The sequence below is a fragment of the Ambystoma mexicanum genome, chromosome 14, assembly GCF_040938575.1.
Source record: "Ambystoma mexicanum isolate Mex_15411 chromosome 14, UKY_AmexF1_1, whole genome shotgun sequence".
Lineage (NCBI taxonomy): Eukaryota > Metazoa > Chordata > Amphibia > Caudata > Ambystomatidae > Ambystoma > Ambystoma mexicanum.
Window position 1 is genome coordinate 107,371,184 of NC_090940.1, and position 10,374 is coordinate 107,381,557.

General features: G+C 43.4%; 1 protein-coding gene across 4 annotated transcripts in view; it reads left to right on the top strand.

Moving 5' to 3' along the window:
• PSEN1 (presenilin 1) overlaps positions 1-8,374 on the top strand; it is an 855,645-nt gene extending 847,271 nt beyond the window's left edge. For all 4 annotated transcript variants that reach the window (XM_069638637.1, XM_069638636.1, XM_069638638.1 and 1 more), the window contains exon 12: positions 6,175-8,374. In XM_069638637.1, the coding sequence (XP_069494738.1) occupies positions 6,175-6,330 (156 nt within the window). In that variant the 3' untranslated portion in view covers positions 6,331-8,374. The remainder of the gene's footprint in view (positions 1-6,174) is intronic.
• Positions 8,375-10,374: the final 2,000 nt, after the last annotated feature.

Here is a 10,374-nt window from a genome sequence, read left to right on the forward strand (position 1 = left end):
AGCGATCCGGTGGTGGGGCACCCGTGCGCATCTCGCGGTGGGCATGGACTTCCAGACCCCAGCGCATGAGGAAACAGTGACGACGGACGCCTCCCTGGAGGGATGGGGCGCACACACCGGAGATCTCCACGCAAGAAGCCTTTAGCTCCCGGAGGAGAGATCACTGCACATGAACGTCCTGGAGCTCTGGGCCGTGTTCTGGGCCCTGAAGTCCTTCCTTCCGTCCCTCAAGGGCAAAGTGGTAAGGGTCTTGACCGACAACACCACCACGATGTTCTACATCCGGAAGCAGGGGGGCACCAGATCCCAGGCCTCTCCAAGGAAGCACAGGATCTGTGGCACTGGGCCATCGCCCAAGAGATGTTCCTGGTACCCTTGCACCTGGCGGGAGTGAAGAACACAGTCGCCGACTCACTCAGCAGGGAGCTGCGCTTTTGCCACAAGTGGGAGCTTCGGCAAGATCAAGTAGATCTCCTATTCCGACAATGGGCAATCCCCAGATCGATCTGTTCGCGACGGACACCAGCAGGTTTCCCCAGCCGGGGAGCATGGGGGGATGCATTCTCCTTCTCCTGGGACAGCCTGTTCCTCTATGCGTTCCCACCTTTGCGGTTGCCCCTGTGACTCATCAGTCAACTCAGACGGTCCTGGTGCAGGATGATCCTCGTCACACCGGCATGGCTGAGGCAGATCTGGTTCCCGGACCTTCTGGACATGTCGGCGTCGCCTCCAGTCAAGCTACCGACGGACGCTGATCTTCTCGCCAGGGAAGGAGACTCTATCCTGCATCACGACCCAGGATCGCTGAACCTGCAGCCATGGCTCCTGCAGCACTAGAGTTTGGAGGCTACGACATCCCAGCGGACTGCAAGGAGGTACTTGCCAAAGCCACAGCTTCCTCGACTCTTAAGTGCTATGGACATAAATGGAAGAGGTTCTCTGTCTGGTGCCGTGCAAAGAAGATCAACCCTCTATGAATTAGTCCCTCAAGTGCTGCCGTACTTGCTGTCGCTGGCCAAGGCAGGGCTGGCGCATGCCTCCATCAAAATTAATCTGTCAGCTATCTCCCGCTACACCAGAATTCCGGGTCGGTTGTCACTGTGGTCTCACCGCCTGGTGAAGGAGTTCATGAAAGGACTGTGCTGCTCGTTCCCGCCGGTGAAGGTTCTGGCCCCGGCGTGGGAGCTCAATGTGGTGCTGACCAGGCTCATGGGCCCGCCATTCAAGCCTTTGCTTTCGGCGCTGCTGAAATTCCTATCGTGTAAGACGGCGTTTCTTGTGGCCATCACCTCTGCACGACAAGTGGGAGAGATCAGGCCCTCTCCTGTAAGCCTCTGTACCTGACATTCCACCAGACGAGGGTAGTGCTGAGGACACACCCCTCCTTCATGCCCAAGGTGCCGTTGGACTTCCATCTCAACGAGCCCTTGTTGGTGTTGCCTTTTTTCTTCCCGTCGTCTTTGTTGCCGGCTTAGAGGACTTTGCACTCGCTTGATGTGGCTAAAGCGCTGAAGTTCTACGTGGACCGCACAAATAGTTTTTGGAAGACATCACAGCTGTTTGTGAACTTTGGCCCTGTGAACCAAGGGAAGGCCCTCTCCAAGGCTTCCATTTCCAGATGGCTCTCCGGCTGCATCATGCACTGTCACAGGTTGGCAAACCGACCGTTGCCAGGCCGTCCGAGAGGCCATTTCGACCAGAGCGACCGCTGCTACTACAGAGTTCCTGTCTGGTGTGTCCCTGCTGGACATCTGCAGGGCAGCTACGTGGAGGTCGACGCACACCTTCACAAAATTCTACTGCGTTGACCGGGATTCCAGGGAGGAGTCCAGACTCGGCCAAGCAGTGCTGCGCAACCTGTTAGTTTGAAGGTGAGCCTGTTGAGGTGGTAAGAGATGCTTAATGTTGAGTTGTTGAAATGCTTAATGTTGAGCCTTGCCACCTCCAGTGGTTGTGCATGGGTGTACTGCTATGTATTCCTGTATTCTGGCATGTGAATCAATGCCAGACCCCATGCTGGAGAAGGAACAAGTTACTTACCTGTAACTGTTGTTCTCCAGCATGGGTCTGGCATGGATTCACATGCAAACCCTCTCTCCAACCCCTCTGCGGTCCCTCTCTTGGTGCTACTGCCACTTTACGTGTTACCAAATCTGAAGATGGTGCCAGAGGAGGGGCTCAGGTTGAGGGCAGTCATAGGCTGGGGGCAGTGACCCAGAGACCTGTGATTGGTTATTAGTAGAAAGACAGTTCAGAAACTAAACTGAAACCGATGTTTTCTTTACCGAGGGATCCCAGCCTGATGACAGGGAATATTCATGAGTATGTGAATCCATGCCAGACCCTTGCTGGAGAACAACAGTTACAGGTAAATAACTTGGTCCTTGTGTACTCCTACCATTTCAGTTGACGTGGGACTTGCCGATCATTGCTTGATTGCCATAGAATTAGACTTCCTATTGGGTCATCTTGACACAGTTCCGGAATTGGCTCTGGTGGAAATAGAGCGTCGCCCGAGTACAATTCATTGGAATAAAGCACTCTGTCAGAGAATTGTGAAAAGTCTTGAAAGGATTACATTATTTGACCACTTGGTGAGATATTCTGAGCAAGACATTTTCTGGCAGGAAAGATGCAATAATAACATTATTAGAGAACAATTGGCGTGGCTCACGCACACTTACCAAACTAAGCAGAGACCTCATTTTCACCACTTTGACCAGTATATTGCCTTATTAAGAAAACAAAAACATCAAGATCTGAAACAATTGGCAAGGCGAAGGGTCTCTGATGCTAAATACCTTGTGAGAAAAAAACGAATTGTGCAGGTTTATACTTAATGCCTGTCGAAGCCATCGTTATTTACTGCATCTTTCCGATAACCAGAAAATTGTTAGACATTTATGTAAACATGACACTAAATCAATTTGGAACATGTTTAAGAATTCAGACTATACGGACAGAAGTAAATCACATAATGGCATTTCTGCACAGGCATTGTCATTGTTCATCTCCGACACATTTTAACTCCCCAATAACCATCTGCATCAACATTTTGTAAAGAGGAAATTATCGCATTTTCGGCGCATCACATGGACTGTTGCCGATGTGACATGGGCTATAGGTAAACTTAACTTTTCAAAGGCCGCTGTCCCAGATGGCATTCCAGCATGTGCCTTAAAAACAGATGCTGCATTTTGGGCCAGAATCTTGATTTTAAAATTTGAAAACATCTTTAATACCAGTATTATTGGCCATTTATGGCATACAGCATTGATAGTCCCTATTTATAAAAAAGGGAATTCTGATGAGACGTTCAATAGGCCTATAGCGTTAACGGATGCCTCATACAAAGTATTCACCATATTGCTATTACAAGAACTTGAAAACCACATAAAAAGCTATAACGTCTTATCCCAGAATCAAACTGGATTTCAAAAACAGATGGGCACGGCAGCTAATGCAACTGTGTTGTCACATTTTCTATATGCAATCAAGAAAACTTCAGCTGGCACACTTTATATGGCTGCTTTAGATTTGAGCTCTGCTTTAGATTGTGTAATTTGTGACATGCTGTGGACAAAACTGCAAAAGTGGGGATTCCCTGAGAGTATTATTCAGTTGTTAGTACTATTACATACAGATACATATTTTAAAATTTGAATTTATCGACAAGGTGATGTAACAGAGAACATTCAGACTTGCACAGGGGTGAAGCAAGGCTGTAACCTTGCTTCGACATTGTTTAATCTATATCTTGTAGACATTGATCGTATTTGGAGTCAAATACTAGGTTTTCCTACAAAGCTTGGCCATTTAAAATTAAATTGGCTGGCGTACGCGGTTGACATTTTGTTATTTGACAAAACTCCTTTTGGAATCCAAAATATACTGCAAGCATTTGCTTATTTCGCACACGATCACTACCTCCGCCCTAATGTAGCAAAGTCAAAGATGTTAGTATTTTCAGGTGGGAAAGAAATTGCCACAATTCGGTTGGACTATTAACAATATCTCGCTGGAAAGAATTTCAACGCTAAAATACTTGGCTTTGATGTTACAAATGCTTTTTCTAAAAAACACTGGTACAATTCTCTAGTATTAAAAATGCGATCTTTGATTTCTCAATTAAGGATCATATTTCAAAAATATTGCTAAAAATTGAAGCTGTGTTGTTGTATGGTTTGGATTTAGGTCTCCATGATATTGATCAGATTCTTAATTCTTTGCATTAAATCTGTACCAAATGCATGTTTACGTATAGAACTGGGTTTATCAAGTTTATCTTCACGTTTCTTGTGGCGTCAGATGAATACGTTTGCCAAAATGCTAGATCCCCCTAGGAATTCAATTTATACTGAATTTACAAGACTGCTTCAATTAGAGCAACCACAGTCAGTATTACTCTTTAAAAAAAAAAAAGAATGGAATGTGCGTTAGTACGTATTAACATTACTAAGGAAGATGTAATTATACCTGCTCGCTACGCTAAAATAAAATTATATCAAATGGATTGGGTGGAGTCTCAAGAGGAAATTGGTTCTTATCAATCAAATCAGGAAGTCGCACAACATTTACACAAAAGGCTACCGAGATTAATGTATATTGAGTGTTTCCCGGATGCCCAAATATGTGACATATACATGCGATTTTGTATGAACCAGTTGCACTCGCTAGAACGAATGAAGCACTGGATGCCTTCTGTTGTAGAAGATGTAGATTTTGTAATGTGAAGTCACAACCAGAATCTATAAAGCATTTGCTTATTTATTGTAGTTATTTTGATAGACAGAACTGTGCTCTTGGGGGGGGGGGGGGGAATGCTATTAGTACCAATTTCGCGAGGGAACTACTTTGGTCAAAATGCATGAACAATCCCTTCAAATCATTTGTGTGCACTGGGATGGTTTCTGTTTAAAATTGAAGGTGTATTGCTAGAAAAAATGACTTGTGTTGCAGCTGACTGTCTTGAAGTGTATATGCCTTAAGAGGTAGGGGGTTAACAAATTGCCTAATGAGCCTTCAAATTATTTTTACTCCATTTTGTCATTGTAAGTGTTGATTTAGTAAAAGAATGTTATTTTATGTCTGGTTGCTGTTATTTTGAGTATACTGCAATATTGCTATACATTGAGGACAAAAGCTGATATTAAGTTGTACTGGTTTTCTATATCTGTATTTTATGTCAAGCTGTGTCTTCATTTTTGTGTTGCATGTTTTATGGTGTGAAAAGTTTATTGTAAACTAAAACACAGTATTAATAAAAAACAATTTAAAAAAACTGTAAAGGAGATCTTGGGAAAGGCCAGGCAAAGGGAGATATTCCCCCTCGTGTGGTGAATTGTAAAGCTAAAGCCAAGAAAGGCCATGGGCAAGGGAGTAATTCCCCCTCATGTTGTGGACTGTGAAAATAAAAGCCAAGAGAGTGTGAGAACGAAGCCAAGGAATGCCCGAGGAAGGGCATCATTCCCCTGGCATTGTGAAATCATAAAATAAAGTGACTAGAGAGTCCAGGAGAAGGGAGCCATTCCCCCTAGCTTTTTTGTGGGGAAAACGCAGAGAGCCAGAGACTTGGACAAGGGAGACCTTCTCCAGGGACCCAATAGTGAAAAAGCAACCATGGGTAATAAGGAATTTTGATGTTTGAACTGGAACTTTACCTGTTACCCTTTGAGTTTGAATTGAGAATGTTACTGCTTTTTGGCATTGCAACCTGGAACTTTGGTGTGTGCCTTGGAAAAAGGATTGAGACCTGGGGAAGGATGTCATTCCTTCAGGTAAAGATCCCACCTAACAACCAGAAATGTGAACCGCTGTCCAGAAGAAGGGAGACATTCTTCTGGACCAAGAAGATTCGCTACCTCTTAAGTTTAGTTATAAGTGTGGGGGACAGAAGTAGGTTTTTGACACAGGGTGGACTACTATTGATTTACACAGACATCTTGACAAATCCCATTAGCACTTTTAGTTGTGGCAGAGAAACCCCTCTTAAAGTTAGTTTTTCTCTTAATTTTCATTGCTAATAAAGGTTTATGCCAACAACTATGCCCACCTGTGTGTCAGTCTCCTCCTTCTGCACCTTTACACAAAGTAATCAATAATTAATTCTATTTCCATGATGGCTTTGTAAATGTGGATGTCAGTTGTAACTTGTTTGTTTTTTCCTTTTTTCAGGGCTTGTGTCTGACTCTGCTGCTTCTTGCCATCTTCAAAAAGGCATTACCCGCTCTCCCAATTTCGATTACCTTTGGGCTTGTGTTCTACTTTGCTACAGACAACTTAGTGCAGCCTTTCATGGACCAACTGGCCTTTCATCAGTTTTATATCTAGGCCTGGAGAAAATGTATGTTTTCTGTTGATTTTTTTTTTCTACTAGCAAATCTTCAAATAACTGGACGAAAGAGGATATACTCCAACAATGCAACAGTCATTCAATAGGTTTTCAGCACTGAAGCTTAAAACCACTTTCCTGTTTTGTTCATTGCGGTTGATAACCGTTGTGAACCACTTGTTGAAATATTAATACTGGAATCGTGCATTCCTGTTGGTGGCTGCAAGGACATTCTGCACCAAGAAAGACGTCTTTGCATAGCAAAGACTTTAGTCTTTTTTTTTGTTTTTTTAAGAAATTGGGCTTTTTTTAATGAGACAAAAAATGCAATAATATCCTTCGGGGCCCCCGATGTGTGCATTGGGAAACTGAGTAACCATTTGGATCTGGGATAGACACTCATTCATTCCTAGTTTGCTGGTTCACATCTGGCCCTGAGCTATTGTGACCAAACATTACTCGCTGTTCAGTGGCCTTTGGGTACGTTTTCACTTCACTAAAACAGTTATTGCTGTTCAACTTCCTGCACACCAACTGTTGCAAATAAAATAGTATTTCATACGCATAGAATCGTAGTTGTTCTCTTGCCATCCAACTGCATTCCCTCAAGAGCAGGATTGACACACATTGATGTGAAAAGCGTGAAATGCCATTGTCCATGATGGCCCTTCTCAGTTTCTATGTATGAAGAACGTCAGATTCGTAGGCTTTCAATTGTACACATTTCTCAAACATTAAATATGCACACAGTTATAAATATATGATAACATAATATGTGTGTTAATGTCTTGTAAGATTAAAGGTCCTCAACTTCACTAAGAACACTGATCACTTCCAGATTGCGTTTTCCGTTACAAAATGATCTCCCATTGGTCCTAAGAAAAGATTTTCTTAGCATGGCGCACTGATATAGACAGTTAAATGGAAATATGAAAATGCATTGATTCTGTATTAAAAAATATTGCTGTTTCTTCCACTCCGCAAGGTAAGAAAGGCCACCCACCCCCTTCGCTGTGGTCAAAATGCAACTTGGATTTTGAAAACCTATCAACAAACTGAAGAAAATCCAGTCCTATTTTGTTTACTCAGAGCCTCGGATCAGTATTTTGTTTTGCTTCACTATATTGGTTCCCTTGGAAAATAATTGTGCTTTTTGGCCTCTTTGCTGAAGGCAATGTTGTTGCACTGCGAACACTGCCACATTTCCTCCAAATTGAACTATCCTGAATTTCCTACAGTAGCTATTGCAAACTCCACCAGTTGTTTCTTTAATGTCTTTATGCCTTAAAATCCATGTAAAGATATAAAGTTACCAAGATCGCCAATGCTTACAATACAATCTCTGAAAATTGAACTTTAAATACAGGTACACTGCTGGTATCTAGATCAGGAAAAGGTTCCTGCCATGACACACTGTTGAAAAGTGACTAGTCTTTGGAAAATGGGCAAAACCAACTTTATGTATTGAACCAGGCACCAGCCTAAAACTAAGTTAAGTCCAAGCAGTATATTCTAAGGACATTTCAGGTTTGTAAACTTGACAAGCTTCACAGTGTACATCTTTCGGGAACTGAATTGAATGGGCAAACCCTTCATCCGAGAATTTTGAAATGTATCTTGTTTATCATTTGTTTTCTCTTTTAGTTCCACACCACCCATGTCAAGTGTTGTGGTTTTTCCAACAGCCTCTGGGAGGATACTACACAGATATTCATTAACTTATTAATCGCACCTTAACCAATAAAGATGATATTCATAAGTGAGGACCATGAATTAACTTCTGCGTTGTAGCTGGGATAAATGCAATGTTCATGTCGAAAATGGATTACCAGAACAGACCTTTCATTGTTTGGTTATTTCTGTGGATTTTCATTTTAAAACCGTTTTTTTGTAGTACTTTTTTACATTTTGTGCATGGTTTGGAGCGGGCTCAGCAGGGACTTTGACTGAAAATGCAACTGTACATGTGAACGACTTGGTTTTCATGCAGTGACATTAAATAAACTATGGATAATTGCACAAGAACTGATGTGCATATCTCAACCAATGTAGATCTTGATTTTTTTTTCTTTACACCTTGTGGTGATGGGTTGAGTTGAAGGAGTGTGTTCATCAGGAAATGTATGATTACAAAGCTCAATAACTGGTGTGGTTTCAAACATGGCGCTCAAATGTATAGGCTCCTATTGTGAAAGGCTACCAACCTGATGCTGAATATGATGGTGTAGCCCAAAAGCTGCTCTGGGTAAGTCACCATAAAAGCCTTATTAGATCCTCCCTTAAAAAAAAACATTTTTTAAAAAAATGTAAAAAGCGAAGCATGTGACAAAAACTAGAGTGGGTTCCAGAGTTGTTACCTGTTTTGAAATGGGTATTCCGTTCAGGCAGTAGTAATAGTATAGTTCCTTTCATTGGCACTACTCTGCTATTATCACTCATCTAAACATATATGTGGAGCTTTGTAAATATAGGGAGGTTCTTGTTTGTGTGGGATTTCCTGTTTTTTGTTGTATGTTTACTTGCATCACATTTGTTATCTGAGGATTTACATGTTAGGCATCAATGATTTGTATGGCGCTTATCTGCAGCTCAGAATATGTTTATGCAAAAACAGACTATATCCTCATATGTCTCCTTGCTAATTTCAAGTTAGCCACTTTTCTTTTTTGTGAGTTCCTATGTTTATGTTGGGGGAAAGTACGGATCTAAAAGAGAACCTCCTTTTAAATACATGTATGGGGTTTCCAAGATGGCCACCGAGGAGTGAGGGTGCACTCTGTTGAGCTCCCGTCCGGGCTGTTACAGAAGGTGAAAATTGAGCGTGATCAAAGAAGCCGCAGGCTCGTGTCTCGGGTGGAGAGGAGAAAATTCATCTGGGATGAGCCCAGAACACCCTGAGAAGGCAAGGCAGCACAGGTCGAACACAGACAGGCCGCCGGAGTGGAATTGCCCCAGGTGGCATGGAGACTAGTGACGGCTCAAGCCGTGGACGACGGAAGCTCTGGAGGTGGCACTCAACCAAAGATGCTGCACTGCAGTGACACGGGAGAAGAGGGACCTAAGGAGAAAGTCTCTCGCCAACGGAGAAGTGTTATGGAGAATTCTCATAAATGTGCTCATCCCCTTCACCTTTGAGACCCCCAGCAACTTTGCTGGATTTTGAGGACTTTATTTTTTTTTTACCTGGAAATAGTGTGAGCCTTTTTTCCCACTCTCTCATGTATTTTGATGTGTGTTTTACTCTTGTGTTCTTTGATTATGGAGTTTTAGACAACTCGCTAGGCATCATCTTTTCATGTGTGTCACACGGCACCCTCAGTGCTGTGACACCGGGAAGCCTTTTTGTGGCTGTCCCAAGGTTTAAACACCTTCTCTGGAATAAACTGCTGTTTCCCAGAGAATGTAAAGTTAAATTGGCTTTACTAGTCTTTTTAAATTCCTAGACCCAGCACGCACTATCTTTCAATAGAGTGCCGGAGGGGGTTACTGTTACACCATCCACTGGTCACCTTACGCACACGAATACCCGTGCAGCCACTAAGCCCTCCATCTTCCGGTCCTGATCTGCCTTCCCCTTCTAACCTCATGTCCTCACTCCCTCAAGCAATACGGCAGCGGCTATACAACAAGAACACACGAGGGCATCCAACGCGCTATGGTCATACTCATCCATTTCAACGTTGGCAGCTGCCCTGGCATCTTGGAGACAGTCAACGGAGACGCCGGCCTTCTTCTTCGCTTCATCACGCCCCCAGGAAGACCCGGCAGCGTTTTTGAACACTTGGGTCATGTGACAAGGAAACTTGCTACATCATCGGTCACGTGATGGGGTCATGTGACACTCCTAGGCCCCTTCAAAACCGGAGAGGGAACGCTCATTTAGTGCTTCACAGCTGACCCAACCAGTCACTGTTCGGCGTCTTCCTGTCTCCACATCTGGATTCTGGACTACGGACTGTTCTTCTTGGATTCCCCTGTCAAGCCCTCGGATACTGTTTTGCTCTGCTGTTTCAGGACCTTTTGAACTGTCTTGGATTCCTTTG